Source organism: Sebastes fasciatus, chromosome 22 (assembly GCF_043250625.1).
Source record: "Sebastes fasciatus isolate fSebFas1 chromosome 22, fSebFas1.pri, whole genome shotgun sequence".
NCBI classification, from domain to species: Eukaryota; Metazoa; Chordata; class Actinopteri; order Perciformes; family Sebastidae; genus Sebastes; species Sebastes fasciatus.
In genome coordinates, this window is record NC_133816.1 from 13,677,770 (window position 1) to 13,695,868 (window position 18,099).

At 37.8% G+C, this 18,099-nt stretch overlaps 2 protein-coding genes across 4 annotated transcripts in view; both read right to left on the reverse strand.

The window, feature by feature from the left end:
* Positions 1-249: 249 nt before the first annotated feature.
* Positions 250-18,099, reverse strand: part of LOC141761168 (Fc receptor-like protein 5) — a 29,490-nt gene continuing 11,640 nt past the window's right edge. Inside the window, exons 2-13 of one of the 3 annotated variants that reach the window (XM_074624478.1) lie at positions 17,672-17,707; positions 17,231-17,500; positions 15,485-15,739; positions 14,127-14,432; positions 13,185-13,448; positions 12,490-12,753; positions 1,569-1,694; positions 1,441-1,456; positions 1,251-1,339; positions 1,045-1,095; positions 820-879; positions 250-623 (exon numbers count right to left, since the gene is read on the reverse strand). In XM_074624478.1, coding sequence (XP_074480579.1) covers positions 616-623; positions 820-879; positions 1,045-1,095; positions 1,251-1,339; positions 1,441-1,456; positions 1,569-1,694; positions 12,490-12,753; positions 13,185-13,448; positions 14,127-14,432; positions 15,485-15,739; positions 17,231-17,500; positions 17,672-17,707 — 1,745 coding nt within the window. In that variant the 3' untranslated portion in view covers positions 250-615. Of the gene's footprint in view, positions 624-819; positions 880-1,044; positions 1,096-1,250; positions 1,340-1,440; positions 1,457-1,568; positions 1,695-11,702; positions 11,812-11,912; positions 11,929-12,056; positions 12,183-12,489; positions 12,754-13,184; positions 13,449-14,126; positions 14,433-15,484; positions 15,740-17,230; positions 17,501-17,671; positions 17,708-18,099 lie in introns of those variants that run through there. The other 2 variants (XM_074624480.1, XM_074624479.1) reach the window with 2 other exon arrangements.
* Positions 1,826-8,413, reverse strand: LOC141761199 (sialoadhesin-like). The gene is made up of 6 exons (XM_074624531.1): positions 8,303-8,413; positions 7,862-8,131; positions 4,495-4,797; positions 2,854-3,117; positions 2,026-2,286; positions 1,826-1,839 (listed from the first exon to the last, which is right to left on the reverse strand). Exons 1-6 carry the CDS (start codon positions 8,367-8,369, stop codon positions 1,826-1,828), a joined length of 1,179 nt encoding a protein of 392 aa, XP_074480632.1. The 5' UTR covers positions 8,370-8,413.

Consider the following 18,099-nt stretch of genomic DNA (forward strand, 5'->3'; position numbering starts at 1 on the left):
AAGAAATGACAATTAGAAACACTGCTGACAGCTTCGTGCTGGAAGTTTATTGATCCATAAAATGGTCAAACATAACAGAACATACTAAATTCATCCAGGTGAAACTAAAATACATACAGTATCAATCAAACGATTTTTAAAAAGACAGACGGAAACTTGATATGTTGTCTGATAACAGATTAAATATTATAAATGTGTAAAGCTTTTCATCAAAAATGAAAGAGATGCTGATTTTATAGCTGAACTATCACCAAGGTACTGAAACTCAAATATTTTAAAAACAATTGATTTTTGCTGATTTTTGAACCAGCCTGCATTAAAAAACAAAGTGATATTACACTGTACCGATGAAGAAATACATGACATAAACACTAAATACATTTAATTATTATATGTAATAATCTGTAGTCTTGTACCAAGAACAACAGAATATCAAAGCCATATGATGCATTTCCTTTAAATGATCTGCTACTAGGTTAACTGTACAAAATACTGGCCTATAGGAAAGCAGAAGTGCAAACAATAATTACACAAAAGCTGCAAATACTGTTTAAACAAGGATGTGGTTTTTCATGTTGTCATCTATTTCCATTGGTTTTGTCCATACATATGTCATTATTGATCTGGAAGAAAAACAATTTAGGGTTATGTAAGAATTAAAGGTGCTTTATGACATTTTACTCATGTCATTGAGTATTTTTGAATACAAATATCTATGGTGGTGTCAATAGTGTCAGGCAGGCAGCACAACACACAATAAAAACTTTCATTATATAGAATATTTATATGTAGTACAAAGTATTTTCTACTTGACTGTACCTGCAGCTGATCTTGTCGTCACATTTTCGTAAACGCTCTCCTCTGGTTCATTATTCTTCCCTGTTGGAAGGATCACATGAATGCATGACAAGACAATTATCTACTTTATTTGAGTACAAAAGCATCTCAACTATTGTAATTGTCACTACATGAAATCTTTTCTCTACATCTTTTTATCGTAGTATTTCAAACTGCTCCATGTTAAACACAAAGTATATACTGTACCATTTTCAGGTTCTGCAGCGCCTCGGATTGTTTCATAGAGACACAAATCACCTACAGAGCAGTGAGAATCAAGCCAAGGTCATTTTAATCACTTGAATCAAATAATATGAATTGTACTATCTTCTAAAACAGATAACCAGAAATAGAAATGTGAGATTTAGAGTCAACAATATAAAAAATAAAACATTATCAGGATTAAGGCTGACCATGGAGAAGAGAAGCATATACTCTGCTTTGAGTTTCATCCTGGTTGATCATGTGGTCTGTAGCAGGACCCTGATTGGTGCTCTGAGACCTGGTGGGCCCAAAACAGGAAGTAAATACAGTGGATTTAATAAGGAACGTGTAATTTACTGCTGTTATGTTCAGAATGAGAGAAGAGAGTGTTGTACAAACCTCTTAAAGCATGAATCTGTAAAAAAAACAAGAAAAAAAAACGTTTTGTATTGTAAATTGTTCTATTGTTACTACAGTACATGTAAATACATCAGAATCAGTCTGTTATCAGAAGGATAAGATCTCACCTTTTGACTTTCTGTAGTGATACAGAAACAGCAGCAGGACAATAATCAGTGAAACTCCACAAACCAGTCCAACAATCAACAGCACAGGAAATGGAGAGGTCTTTTCAGGCCCGGACGCTGGTACATCTTTAAAATATACACACAAATACAAATACACTTACACATAAATCATGAATAGATAGTATTAAAACACATACACTCAAATACACTTGTATAAACCCTTGATTAGGGTTGGGTATCGTTTGGATTTTAACAGTTCATATTCTGGTTTCTAAACGGTTTTTGAATCAGATTATTTGAGGGGGTCATAACAGGTCACATGCTTATTTCAAAGAAAATAACTATAAAATTCATATTCATTCAGATTCACAATGCACTTCATAAAGCTTGTGGAACCTGTAAATGAATTTTGTAGAAACTAAATCAAAATCAAACTCACATTTTACTGACATCCAACTCTCTTGTGACGTCCAACTCTCTTTTGACATCCAACTCCACGAATCTTCTGGAGACTCTTTACCTTCACATCTATAAAAGCCTTCATCTGACTTTGAGACTGCAGTGATAATCAGCTCCCCATTGGTATGATATTTGATGAGTTTGTCATTTTTATAGAAATCCACATCATGAAGAACCTTTTCTGTCCTTGACCTGCAGCCAAAAGTGACAGGATGTCCCTCAGCTACAGGATGGACAGGGCTCACCAGGATAATATTGTCTGTGAAAAGATTAAAGAATATGAAGTTTAGGTCAGAAAGATCAGCTGGTGCAGGTTGAACAAGTTGACGTACAATGATGAGAATACATTTGATATTTTTGAATTTATTATACAGATGCATATAGTAGCTCCCCAAATACCTGGCATTGAATGATGGAAGAGGTGGCACTTTGGTGATGTACATTGTTACAATTATATTGAATACTAAATATATTCAATGTGAACTTTGTGGCAGTGTGCTACAGAATAGTCTACTAACCTATTTTGATTGTGGGTGTAACTGAGGAGCCAATCTAGAGTCAGATAACTCTACAGCTACCTCGAGTATAAAATAAATGGTGGATGGATTTTGTCATAAAAACGTCAGTGGGCAATAAAATCCATATGACATTTTCCTATAAACATTACACTGGAACAAACTAAGTTTGTTTAATGGTTTCTTAAAAGAGATATTAAGTTACTCATTTTGAAAATAATTTTGGTTAACACTAGTCACCTACAGATTTCAAACTATATGATAGAAAGTTGAAATACTTCAGAAACAAAAATCTTTTAATCAAAACTCACACTGTTTAGTGATGTTGACTGCATTGCTGAACTGTCCTGTTTCAGACTCACACCAGTGCACTCCACTTATCCAGATACGGTTTATGTTGCATGTGGATCCAGTCATTGTCCCCCAGATAGTACAGTCTCTCAGGGAGCCAGATTCATAAAACATCATCACTCTCCACTTGGTGGAGTTTCCCTCACAGCTCAGTGACACTAACTGATTGATGAAGTGCTGTGCTCTGTCAGGACTCACTGTGAGAGACGCTGCTGAATGAACATCTGAAAAACAACACACAATGATGGGAAAAACAAAGCACAACAAATTAAGATTAAAATGACCACAATAAAAATAATCCTTTAGGTTTATTGTGGATTTAATAATTTTCATTGTTGAGACTTAAATGGCTCTGAATTGTCTAACAGTGTAACACAGTGCACAATTATGCAATTAGTGCAAGGATGGCATGTATGCAAACTGCACAGGAATCAGCAGTTCAAGGAGGCATTAATGCAAGCATGCACTAATTGCTTTACTGCCCTCTGGGTATATAACATCCACTTGAATCCCAAAAAGAAGACACGAAGAAGAGAGCAAGCAGAAAAGGCGAGAGTATAATTTATGTATATAATGCATTTTGGAGAGAATTGTTAAATAAATAAAGAATCTGTGTTGTTGGTACCATGCCGTTGTTGGTGGGCTGTTAAGATGGACCAGCTATTCTCCTTTAAGTGACAGGCCACTCCTCTGAGAGTCGCTCAGCTTTTAATTAAATCTTTTTAATTAAAGGGACTATTTGTAACTTTGTACGCGCATAAATGTAGCGGGTCGTCACACATGCGCGCTCACATATGCGCGTTCGCGTGTGGCTGCTGCCTCTCCAACTCTGCCTGCCTACCTTCGCTCAGCTCGCGCGCACGTTCTCAGCTCGCTCCACCTCTAGAAGTGAACGCGCGCTCACTCCACACTGCAGAAGAGTTAGTTTAGCTCTGAGAATATCTAGTGAATGCACAGGGGACGTTTGTGCAGAAAAAAAAAAATGCAGCTCCTCCAGACCAACAGAGGTTTCCCGTGTCTTGTGAAGTGATGGAGCTCCTTAGCTAGTAACGTTACCCTCTCGTTACCGACTGGGTGCTGGTGTCTCCTCTGCTCTCCGGCTGCGGGAGGAGAGAGCAGGGAGACACGCTGCAGAGCCCCGCTGCTTCAGCCTGCACTTAGGCAGGAAAAGCCAACACTAGGATCAGATCTAAATCATGTTCATGGAGAGACCTTCGTCTGGTCAGCTAACATTACTGCCAAGCAGCTGAAATATAGAGTGATATTATGGTTTTAGCTGACTTGTGTCGCCTCACTGTTTTGAGTGATGCTCGTTCAGGTATATTGAGAGCGAGCAAGCGCGAGCCCGACGCTGACTTTCGTTGATTTCACGGCCACAGGTGTCGCTGTTAAGAAGCATTTCTGAAAGTTACAAATAGTCCCTTTAACTATTAATTATTAACATCCCTAGTCCAGACTAGCAGACGAATCAGCCAACAACATCATTCTATTTTAGAGAGTAATAATCAACATTTGACCTGATGCTGGTGTGTGGGAAAATGTCACCACAATAAGTACATTTCATCCATTGTGCAATAATGTAAAAGTCAAAACAGACCTACCTCCAGACCAGACAAACTTAGGTTTACTGTAGTCAGTGTAAAACACTGGATCTCCTCTTCCAGCTCTGCACCTATATCCTGCTGTGTGTGTCTGTCCATGAACGATGTAGGAATCCTGTTCAGTCCCACTGGTGCTGCCAGGTAGCCGCTCATAACTGTAGGAGTTGTCTCCTGGTTTGGGAACAGCCTTATACCAGTAGAACCTCCATCCTGCAGATGGATGTGTAACATTGCAGTTCAGAGTTACAGAGTCTCCAGGACTCAGCCATAATGGAGACACAGTGAGGACAGGCTGAGGTTCATCTGTAAGAAAGGGATTTCACAGAATGAAGACATGTTGTGATGGATCGTTGGTAGTTTACATTAACTACTTGTGTCCTACATATTTTATCTCCAAATGTGTAATACAGGTGTGAAGGTGTACTGCCTCAAAATATATTAACCAAACTAACATTTAAAATATTTTGTTTACATTCAGCAAAATTAAAATGATGACTTACTGGAAGATACTCTCAATGTGAAAGTGTTACTCCACTCTGTCGAAGACTTTTCACTTTTCATTGTGCCCTTACAGCTGTAGTATCCACTGTGTGATGATCTAATCATGTGTTCACTTGGATTTTGAGGTGTGTATGAGTTGGGTGGTGTCCATTCATACTCCCACTCAGCGTCTCCTCCATCCTCAATTTCACATGTGAGAGTGATCGTCTCTCCAGAGTATATCTCAGGCCAGTTGGGTTGCGGGATCACAACAGCCCTGTTAGTGACTGTTCATGATTCAACAGGCCCCAAAAAGAAAAGATAGAAAAGAATAAACATAAATTTTTGGGGGGTTAGTCTTGAATCGTATTAATAAATACACTATGAATTATCAACTAGACCATTTTTTTCTTACCGACTGGATCACTGTACTCTGTGTAGTAAACAGGATCTCCTCTTCCTCCTCTGCACCTGTAGAGTCCTCTTTGTGAGACACGGATTTGTCCATTTGAGAGGAGATCATCATCTTGTGTGGTCAGGGGTTCAGAGGTTTTGTTGCCTCTGTACCAGAAGTATTTCCAACCAGATGCTGATGACGGTCTCACAGAGCAGGTCAAGTTCACATTGCCCCCTGCTAGAATGTCTGTCCTGTCAGCGCTCAGTTGGGCCTTTGGTTTTGCTGTTTAATTTAGAACAAACACATAAAAAAGGTCATTATTGTCCCTGAGAATTAGTCCAGTTTGAAAGATAATTAAAATGAATAATATAATCTCATCCTTCCTTCTTGGTGCTACAGATAATTGTAGATAATAATATGGAAAATAATGAATCACTTTTTTAAATCTTTGTATATTATTAAGGTATAGTAAACTCATGAAGATCAATAGAAACTATGCTCATGTTTCACACTTATTAACCACTGAAGTTGTTGTTTAAGTTAACCTAACATGGATTAAAGTGAGTACAAACACACTGTGAAAATGAATGACAGTTTTAACACAGCCTTCTCTTGTTTCCCTTTGTTAAGTGTTTAGTGTCTCGAAGATAATCAGAGAAATCATCACTCTGCTTCACTCTGGGAATGCTACATGTCTGCTGCTCCTTAGTATGAAAACTACTTAAGTTCCATTCTCAGTTTTATTGGATCCGATTCTTCGTCCTCATCAAATTTACACGTGTACAAGTCATACCTTGTTTTAGTAAATCAGTTAAATTAAAGGAACATATGACCAAATGTTAAAATGTATCAGTGATCTATGTTCTCAATAGGGCTGTCAATCGATTAAAATACTTAATCACGATTAATCGCAAATTAATCACACATTTTTTTAATCTGTTCAAAATGTACCTTAAAGGGAGATTTGTCAAGTATTTAATACTCATATCAACATGGGAGTGGGCAAATATGCTGCTTTATGCAAATGTAAGTATATATTTATTATTAGAGATCAGTTAATAACACAAAACAATGACAGATATTGTCCAGAAACCCTCACAGGTACTGCATTAAGCAATAAAAAATAATATGCTCAAATCATAACATGGCAAACTGCAGCCCAACAGGCAACAACAGCTGTCAGTGTGTCAGTGTGCTGACTTGACTTTGACTTGCTTCAAACTGCATGTGATTATCATAAAGTGGGCATGTCTGTAAAGGGGAGACTCGTGGGTACCCATAGAACCCATTTTCATTCACATATCTTGAGGTCAGAGGTCAACGGACCCCTTTGAAAATGGCCATGACTGTTTTTCCTCGCCAAAATTTCTTAGGTTTTCTTGGTCACAAGTTGTATTAATGCGTGAAAGAAATAAGTGCCGTTAAAACAAGTTTGCGTTAAAGTGTTATTATTGCGTTAACTTTGACAGCCCTAGTTTTTAACATAATTAGAATCCAACATCAAGTTGGAGACAGAAGAAGTTTGCCAAAGTCACTCTTACTGTAGTAAATAATGACTCTCATGGTTCATGAAGTAATGAATGAGTACATTTCTCCTGGAGGAGGCTCCACACAGGGTGATCATATCAACGTGGCTCATAGGGGTGTAACATTACTTCTTTACAACGATACGATACATATCAATTTCTATGATTCCGCTACGATTCAAAGACGATATTTGGCTCATCTAGAGCGATACAATACGATACGATTCCATGACTTGTTTTCATTCATGAAAACTATATTACACTAACGTTAGTTGAATTTCTGTTTTGTTTTTTTACTTTACTCCCGTGATGCTTTGCCTCACGGACCGTCTGCTTTCCGGCTGGATACGTGAGGCTGAGGCTGCGTGCACATTGATATCATAACGTGAAAAAGGTTATTTTGTCTGAATAAAAAACGAATGCGCACGTGGAAAGGGTGAAGCCGCCCTCGCCAAGTGGATTGATAACACTTTGTCACGTAAACTCTTCCGACCGGCTCGTCTGCACCGCATCCTCAGCAGCTCATGCAGACCGGTGCCCGTCTCCCTCCACGCTGCTCCCGGATGAGTGAGCGAGGAGTCTCGGCAAAAGGGCGCCGTTATTCTGCATGCAAGCTCACGCTGCAGAGCTGGCAATCTGGCGCATGTCGATGACGTTATACACAGGGAACATGAACCGCAGTAACGTTTAACATTTCTTTACTAATAAAAGTGCTAAATACATCCATATAAAATACAAATTCTTAGTATCGAAACAAGCGATTATTTACTTTGCAAATGGATTCTAGATCGATATACCGTCCCCCGTGAAGGACAACTTGCCGAGTACCTATCATGTAGTTGGATCGTAGGAATATAAATCGATACATCGATGTAGTAGATGAATCATTACACCCCTAGTGGCTCATAAATGAATAAGTGCTTTTAGTGAACTTGGTTATGGTGGTAAAACTTTGATCACTTACCTGATAGAGTTAGAGAGACTTTATTACTTTCTCTTTTAACATCTGGTTGACTCTTGAGATAACCACGGCACTGGTATTGACCACTGTGGCCTGTAACTAGAGGTTGTAATGTATATCTCTTATTTGGGTTGTAGCGGAGAAATTCCTGACCATCCTTCCAGATTGCGTAATACCAATTGTCGTCTTTTCCTGCCCAAATGTCACATATGAAGGTAACAGACTCTCCAGTAAAGAAAGTGGACCAGTTTGACTCAATGGTCAGCACAGCATCTAGAAACCAACACAAGATGCAGAGAGTGAAATGTGTTTTCGTTTTTTGTCAATGTATTTATCGTACATTAACAAAACAGAGCACACAGAAATAGGATGTGGTGAAGAGTGATACAGTTGGTGGAGATTCATCTTGAGTGAATATATAAAACAAGACAATTGTATAATTACCTTGAGCGTGTCCACAGTGGAGGAGGATATTAAGAGCTAAAATAAAATTAGAAACTTTATCAGACATTATCAAACTGACAGAAACAAATCAAATAATAATAATAATAATAATTCACATTCAAACAGAAATATAAAATCAACAGAGAAAACTTTACGGTAGGGCTGTCAAAGTTAACGCGATAATGATGCATTAACGCAAATTCATTTTAACGCCACTAATTTCTTTAACTTATTAATGCAACTTGTGATAAGGTGCTCAGTTTTAAAGCTAGAAGATACTGGCATCATATGAAACTAGAAAAAACCTAAGGAATCCAGTGGTACTAATCATGTCATACTAGCTTGTCATGAAGGAGGTTAAATAACGCACCAAAGTTATGTTAATTGTTGGAGAGGAAAAACTGGCATGACCATTTTCAAAGGGGTCCCTTGACCTCTGACCTCAAGATATGTGAATGAAAATGGGTTCTATGGGTACCCACGAGTCTCCCCTTTACAGACACTTTATGATAATCACATGCAGTTTTGGACAAGTCATAGTCAAGTCAGCACACTGACACACTGACAGCTGTTGTTGCCGGCTGGGCTTGAGTTTGCCATGTTCTGGTTTGTGTAAATGTCTATGTGGTCAAACCCAGCGAAGTGGTGTGATGGCTAAACTTAGAAAAAGTCACTGATGTACTCACAGAAAAGCCTCAGCACGCAGAGCAAAGTATGCCCATCCTCAGCTCCAGCACTGACACTGTTACTCTGCTTCTGAGAAATGCTTCTACTTTGTGTATCATTTTGTGTATTATGTGCTCCTGCAACCATGTGTCATGTCACGTGTACGTATCTTTGTAAGCATGTACAGAACATCCTGTTTGTGTCTCTAACACCCTCCTGAGTAAATGTGATATGATAAGTGGTCCCATAATAACCTTTCAGCATATTGTAATTCAAGTGTTCTGAGAGAAAACTAGATTTCTGCACCTCCTCATGGCTCTGTTTTCAGGCTTTAAAAAGTCTAGCCTGTGAAGGGAGACTTTGGCCAATCACAGGTCATTTCAGAGAGAGAGCGTTCCTATTGGCTGTTCATTCAACGGAAGCAGCTGTCAATCACTCACGAACTCCGATCAAACGGTCAAACAAGGGAGCGCTGATCAATTATGAATCAATATGTTGTTACTGTAATGCCTATTTCTCATCTCAAATGTTTTCAGAATCATCTTGTAGTGTACTGTTTAGCTGTAAAATGATAAGGTTTGTGACCCGGCCGTCATGTTGGGATCAGTTGAGGAGATACCAAGCACCGTCCGCCAGCCTGGGCAAACTTTCTCAGTGTGTATGTTTTACAGTTATATAATGTATTGTAATATGGAATATGGCCACAGCTAAGTCTCTCCATACCTCTAGCCCAATGCATGCTGGGAAAGGCTCCACTCTGAAGAGCAGTAAGCAGATAAAGACATAAATATGAAGTTAATTGTATTATCTTGCTTATTGTTGGTAATCTAATAAACATAATCATCATTATCGTTCTGTCAGAGTACGCAATATATTCCTGGTCACATTTTTTCTGTTATTAATTATGAAGTGTATTACATTAAATAAGTATCAAATGCATGTTTATATGCAGTACATTATACATACTGAATGTGTGTATATATGTAAATGTTTGATATTCAGTATTGCATTTTCTGTGCCATCAAATAACAAATGAACGTCGACTTACACTTGTTTTGTGACAGAGGAAGGAAGAAGAGGTCAAAATGTATAAAAGCTGAGCCCAAATTGGTGTTAAAACATACTTGTTTTTTGTCTCATGTGCAGAAGTTTCAGATTCGTGCCAGCTGAAACAGTTACTCAGAAGCAGAGTCGGAGTGTCAGTGCTGGACGGGACGCACTTTGCTCGGTGTGCTGAGGTTATTCTGTGAGTACATGTGAATCTTTCTTTGTTTGAATGGTAAAGATTAAGTAAAAATGTTGTAGTGAGCACAAAGCATCAGTAGTTTGTCAAGTTATTTTTTTGTTTCTCTCTAGTTTACAATTGTTGAAAATTTTAGATTTCATCTAAAATCAGTTTTTAGAGAAAGAAATGACAATTAGAAACTCTGCTGACAGCTTTGTGCTGGAAGTTTATTGATGCATAAAATGGTCAAACATAAAAAAAACATACTAAATTCATCCAGGTGAAACTAAAATACATACAGTATCAATCAAATGATTTTTAAAAAAGACAGACGGAAACTTGATATGTTGTCTGATAACAGATTAAATGTTATAAATGTGTAAAGCTTTTTCATCAAAAATGAAAGAGATGCTGATTTTATAGCTGAACTATCACCAAGGTACTGAAACTCAAATATTTCAAACAAGTTCCTTTTGCTGATTTTTGAACCAGCCTGTATTAAAAAACAAAAGGACGTTAATCTGTACCGACGAAGAAATACAGGACATAAACACTAAATACATTTAATTATTATATGTAATAATCTGTAGTCTTGTACCAAGAACAACAGAATATCAAAGCCATATGATGCATTTCCTTTAAATGATCTGCTACTAGGTTAACTGTACAAAATACTGGCTTAAAGGAAAGCAGAAGTGCAAACAATAATTACACAAAAGCTGCAAATACTGTTTAAACAAGGATGTGGTTTTTCATGTTGTCATCTATTTCCATTGGTTTTGTTCATACAGATCTCTTCATTGATCTGGAAGAAAAACAATTTAGGGTTATGTAAGAATTAAAGGTGCTTTATGACACTTTACTCATGTCACTGAGTATTTTTGAATGCAAATATCTATGGTGGTGTCAATAGTGTCAGGCAGGCAGCACAACACACAATAAAAACTTTCATTATATAGAATATTTATATGTAGCACAAAGTCTTTTGTACTTGACTGTACCTGCAGCTGATCTTGTCGTCACATTTGTGTAAACTCTCTCCTCTGGTTCATTATTCTCCCCTGTTGGAAGGATCAGATGAATGCATGACAAGACAATCATATACTTTATTTAAGTACAAAAGCATCTCAACTATTACAATTCTCACTACATAAAATAAAGCACTCACCTTTCTTAGCAATCAATGATTTAAGCTCAGTCAAAGAACATATGACATCACTGGATTCACTTAAAATATAGACATTTTTAAACTCAATGGATTATCAATCAATCACTTAATCTATTTATCCTAGTATTTCAAACTGCTCCATGTTAAACACAAAGTATATACTGTACCATTTCCAGGTTCTTCAACGCCTTGGATTGTTGCATAGAGACACACATCACCTACAGAGCAGTGAGAATCAAACCAAGGTCATTTTAATCACTTGAATCCAATAATATGAATTCTACTATCTTCTAAAACAGATAACCACAAATAGAAATGAGTTAACGATAAATGATAAAAATGAATCAGGGTTAAGGCTGACCATGGAGAAGAGAAGCATATACTCTGCTTTGAGTTTCATCCTGGTTGATCATGTGGTCTGTAGCAGGACCCTGATTGGTGCTCTGAGACCTGGTGGGCCCAAAACAGGAAGTAAATACAGTGGATTTAATAAGGAACGTGTAATTTACTGCTGTTATGTTCAGAATGAGAGAAGAGAGTGTTGTACCAACCTCTTAAAGCATGAATCTGTAAAAAAGACACAAAAAAAAAAACATTTGCTGTTACATGGTTTTGTATTGTAAATTGTTCTATTGTTACTACAGTACATGTAAATACATCAGAATCAGTCTATTATCAGAAGGAAAAGATCTCACCTTTTGACTTTCTGTAGCGATACAGAAACAGCAGCAGGACAATAATCAGTAAAACTCCACAAACCAGCCCAACAATCAACAGCACAGGAAATGGAGAGGTCTTTTCAGGCTCGGACGCTGGTACATCTTTAGAATATACACACAAATACAAAATACACATAAATCATGAATAGATAGTATTAAAACACATACACTCAAATACACTTGTATAAACCCTCGATTAGGGTTGAGTATCGTTTGGATTTTAACAATTCAGATTCTGGTTCATAACGGTTCTTGAATCAGATTCTTTGAGGGGGTCATAACAGGTCACATGCTTATTTCATAGAAAAAAACTATAAAATTCATATTTATTTATATTCAAAATGCACTTTATAAAGCTTATGGAACCTGTAAATGAATTTTGTAGAAACTAAATCAAAATCAAACTCACATTTAACTGACATCCAACTCTCTTTTGACGTCCAATTCCGCGAACCTGGTGGTGACTCTTTTCCTTTACATCTATAAAAGCCTTCATCTGACGTTGAGACTGCAGAGATAATCAGCTCCCCATTGGTATGGTTTTTGATGAGTTTGTCGTTTCTATAGAAATCCACATCATGAAGAACCTTTTCTGTCTTCAGCTTGCAGCCAAAAGTGACAGGATGTCCCTCAGCTACAGGATGGACAGGGCTCACCAGGATAATACCATCGTCTGTTAAAAATTGAATGATGGAAAAGGTGGCACTTTGGTGATGTACATTGTTACAATTATATTGAATACTAAATATGTTCAATGTGAACTTTGTGGCAGTGTGCTACAGAATAGTCTACTAACCTATTTTGATTGTGGGTGTAACTGAGGAGCCAATCTAGAGTCAGATAACTCTACAGCTACCTCGAGTATAAAATAAATGGTGGATGGATTTTGGCATAAAAACGTCAGTGGGCAATAAAATCCATATGACATTTTCCTATAAACATTACACTGGAACAAACTAAGTTTGTTTAATGGTTTGTTAAAAGAGATATCAAGTTATTCATTTTGAAAATAATTTTGGTTAATACTAGTCACCTACAGATTTCAAACTATATGATAGAAAGTTGAAATACTTCAGAAACAAAAATATGTTAATCAAAACTCACACTGTATAGTGATGTTGACTGCATTGCTGAACTGTCCTGTTTCAGACTCACACCAGTACACTCCACTTATCCAGTAACGGTTTATGGTGCATGTGGATCCAGTCATTGTCCCCCAGATAGTACAGTCTATCAGGGAGCCAGATTCATAAAACCACATCACTCTCCACTTGGTGGAGTTTCCCTCACAGCTCAGTGACACTAACTGATTGATGAAGTGCTGTGCTCTGTCAGGACTCACTGTGAGAGACGCTGCTGAATGAACATCTGAAAAACACACAATGATGGGAAAAACAAAACACAACAAATTAAGATTAAAAAGACCACAATAAAAATAATCCTTTAGGTTTATTGTGGATTTAATAATTTTCATTGTTGAGGCTTAAACGGCTCTGAATTGTCTAACAGTGTAACACAGTGCACATTTATGCAATTAGTGCAGGGATGACATGTATGCAAACTACACAGGAATCAGCAGTTCAAAGAAGGCATTAATGCAAGCATGCACTAATTGCATTACTGCCCTCTGGGTGTATAACATCCACTTGAATCCCAAAAAGAAGACGCGAAGAAGAGAGCAAGCAGAAAAGGCGAGAGTATAATTTATGTATACAATGCATTTTGGAGAGAATTGTTAAATAAATAAAGAATCTGTGTTGTTGGTACCATGCCGTTGTTGGTGGGCTGTTAAGATGGACCAGCTATTCTCCTTTAAGTGACAGGCCACTCCTCTGAGAGTCGCTCAGCTTTTAATTAAATCTTTTTAATTAACTATTAATTATTAACATCCCTAGTCCAGACTAGCAGATGAATCAGCCAACAACATCATTCTATTTTAGAGAGTAATACTCAACATTTGACCTGATGCTGGTGTGTGGGAAAATGTCACCACAACAAGTACATTTCATCCATTGTGCAATAATAGAAAAGTCAAAACAGACCTACCTCCAGACCAGACAAACGTAGGTTTACTGTAGTCAGAGTGAAACACTGGATCTCCTCTTCCAGCTCTGCACACATATCCTGCTGTGTGTGTTTGTCCATGAACGATGTAGGAATCCTGTTCAGTCCCACTGGTGCTGCCAGGTAGCAGATCATAACTGTAGTGGTAGTAGCCTGCTGGTTTGGGAACAGCCTTATACCAGTAGAACCTCCATCCTGCAGACGGATCTTTAACATTGCAGTTCAGAGTTACTGAGTCTCCAGGACTCAGCCATAATGGAGACACAGTGAGGACAGGCTGAGGTTTCTCTGTAAGAAAGGGATTTCACAGAATGAAGACATGTTGTGATGGATCGTTGGTAGTTTACATGCACTGCTTGTGTCATAGTAACTTTTTTTGCCAAAAATTCAATCAGTGTGACTGTAAAATAAATAGCTGATACGGGACAGGGCAGGTCAGGATTCCTCAAAGTCTTTCTTGTAAGGGAATCAGGGATAAATTAATTATGGATTTAAACAAGTAAACAACGATTAATGGCAAATACATACACCTTTTATTTGAAAATAATAAAAAGTGCAATTTTAGGACCTGCTGATTCAGTTCTCAAGATACAAGGCAGTGCAATATTTAACAAAAAATAAAATAAACCAGCTTCTATTCAAGTTAAATGAACAGTGGTTTAATCTGCTGCTTCTGTTCTCATTTTCAATATAAACAGTAGAGCAATAATACAGTGATCAACGCTGATAGTGATCAATCAGCTTGGAACAGAATCAGTCCTATACAAACGCTGTTTAAATAATTTGCTTATAGTGATCAAGTAGACCACCTACAGTGTTCATTTGGGATCTTTTCATAAATGAAAACATGCTTTCCCGCTGGATAGGTGAGGCTGATGCTGCCTGCACATTGATATCATAACGGGAAAAAGGTCATTTTCTCTGAATAAAAAATTAGTGCGCACGTGGAAAGGGTGAGTCACCCTCGTCAAGTGGATTGATAACACCTCGTCAGGTAACGCATCTAAAGTGAAACTCTGCCGACCGGCTCCTCTGCACCGCAACGCCAGCAGCTCATGCAGACCGGTGCCCGTCTCCCTCCACGCCGCTACCGGGTGAGAAAGTGAGGAGTCTCGGCAAAGGGGCGCCGTTCATCTGCATCTTCGTTTAACATTTCTTTACTAATAAAAGTGCTAAAAGATACAAACACACTGTGAAAATGAATGATATTTTAACACAGCCTTCTCTTGTTTCCCTTTGTTAAGTGTTTAGTGTCTCTAAGATAGTTCAGAGAAATCATCACTCTGCTTCACTCTGGGAATGCTACATGTCTGCTGCTCCTTAGTATGAAAACTACTTACGTTCCATTCTCAGTTTTATTGGATCCGATTCTTCGTCCTCATCAAATTTACACGTGTAAGAACTCCCATCTGATATTATTTGAACTGTGTTTTTTGATATCATCGGTGACTGATGGTTTGTGTCAATTTCCATAGGCGATCCGTCTTTGTAGAAGGCAGCATTCTTCTTTGTCTGATCACGATGCCGACAGCGAAGAGTCACTGATTCTCCTTCAAACAAGGTGGATGCAGCAGTTTGTAGGATCACATCTTTGCCTGTGTAACACAGGTCATACCTTGTTTTAGTAAATCAGTTAAATTAAAGGAACATTATGACCAATTGTTAAAATGTATCAGTGATCTATGTTCTCAATAGGGCTGTCAATCCATTAAAATATTGAATCGCAATTAGTTGCATGATTGTCCATAGTTAATCGCAAATTAATCGCACACACATATTTTTAATCTGTTCAAAATGTACCTTAAAGGGAGATCTGTCAAGTATTTAATACTCTTATCAACATGGGAGTGGGCATATATGCTTGTTTTATGAAAATGTATGTATATATTTATTATTAGAAATAAATTAATAACACAAAACAATGACAAATATTGTCCAGAAACCCTCACAGGTACTGCATTTAGCATAAAAAATATGCTCAAATCATAACATGGCAAACTGCAGCCCAACAGGCAACAACAGCTGTCAGTGTGTCAGTGTGCTGATTTGACTATGACTTGCCTCAAACTGCACGTGATTCAGTTCTCAAGATACAAGGCAGTGCAATATTTAACAAAAAATAGAATAAACCAGCTTCTATTCAAGTTAAATGAACAGTGGTTTAACCTGCTGCTTCTGTTCTCATTTTCAATATAAACTGTAGAGCAATAATACAGTGATCAACGCTTATAGTGATCAATCAGCTTGGAACAGAATCAGTCCTATACAAACGCTGTTTAAATAATTTGCTTATAGTCATCAAGTAGACCACCTACAGTGTTCATTTGAGGATCTTTTCATAAATGAAAACTCATGTAAAAACATTTTTAAAACTATGTTAGACTAGCGTTAGTTGAATTTCTGTTTTGTTTTTTACTTTACTCGCGTGATGCTTTGCCTCGCGGACCGTCTGCTTTCCGGCTGGATACGTGAGGCTGATGCTGCGTGATGCACATTGATATCATAACGGGTAAAGGGTCATTTTCTCTGAATAAAACACAAATGCGCACGGGGAAAGCACCCTGTGGGTGAAGCCGCCCTCGTCAAGTGGATTGATAACACTTTGTCACGTAAACTCTGCCGACCGGCTCCTCTGCATCGCAACGCCAGCAGCTCATGCAGACCGGTGCCCGTCTCCCTCCACGCCGCTACCGGGTGAGAGAGCGAGGAGTCTCGGCAAAGAGGCGCCGTTCATCTGCATGCACGCTCACGCTGCAGAGCCGGCAATCTGGCGCATGTCGATGACGTTTAACGTTTAACATTTCTTTACAAATAAAAGTTCTAAATACATCCATGTAACGTTTGTGGTGCCTAAATACAAATTCTTAGTATCGATACAATCGATTATTTAACTTGCAAATGGATTTTAGATCGATATACGTCCCCCGTGAAGGACAACTTGCCGAGTACCTATCGATGTAGTTGGATCGTAGGAATATAAATCGATACATCGATGTAGTAGATGAATCGTTACACCCCTAGTGGCTCATAAATGAATAAATGCTTTTAGTGAACTTGGTCATGATGGTAAAACTTTGATCACTTACCTGATACAGTTAGAGAGACTTTAGTACTTTCTTTTCTAGAATCTGGTTGACTCTTGAGAGAACCACGGCACTGGTATTCACCACTGTGGCCTGTATATAGAGGTTGTAATGTACGTCTCTTATCTGAGTTGTAGCGGAGAAATTCCTGACCATCCTTCCAGATTGCGTACGACCAATCGGTGTCTTTTCCTTCCCTTATGTCACATATGAAGGTAACAGACTCTCCAGTAAAGAAAGTGGACCAGTTTGGCTCAATGGTCAGCACAGCATCTAGAAACCAACACAAGATGCAGAGAGTGAAATGTGTTTTCCTTTTTTGTCAATGTATTTATCGTACATTAACAAAACAGAGCACACAGAAATAGGATGTGGTGAAGAGTGATACAGTTGGTGGAGATTTGTCTTGAGTGAATATATAAAACAAGACAATTGTATAATTACCTTGAGCGTGTCCACAGTGGAGGAGGATATTAAGAGCTAAAATAAAATTAGAAACTTTATCAGAGATTATCAAACTGACAGAAACAAATCAAATAATAATAATAATAATTCACATTTAAACAGAAATATAAAATAAACAGAGAGAACTTTACGGTATGGCTGTCAAAGTTAATGCGATAATGATGCATTAACGCAAATTAATTTTAACGCCACTAATTTCTTTAACTTATTAATGCAACTTGTGATTTTTAGGTTGTAACGGGCTCAGTTTTAAAGCTAAAAGATACTGGCATCATATGAAACTAGAAAAACAAACCTAAGGAATCCATTGGTACTAATCATGTCATACTAGCTTGTCATGAAGGAGGTTAAATAACGCTACAAAGTTACGTTAATTGTTGGCGAGGAAAAACTGGCATGACCATTTT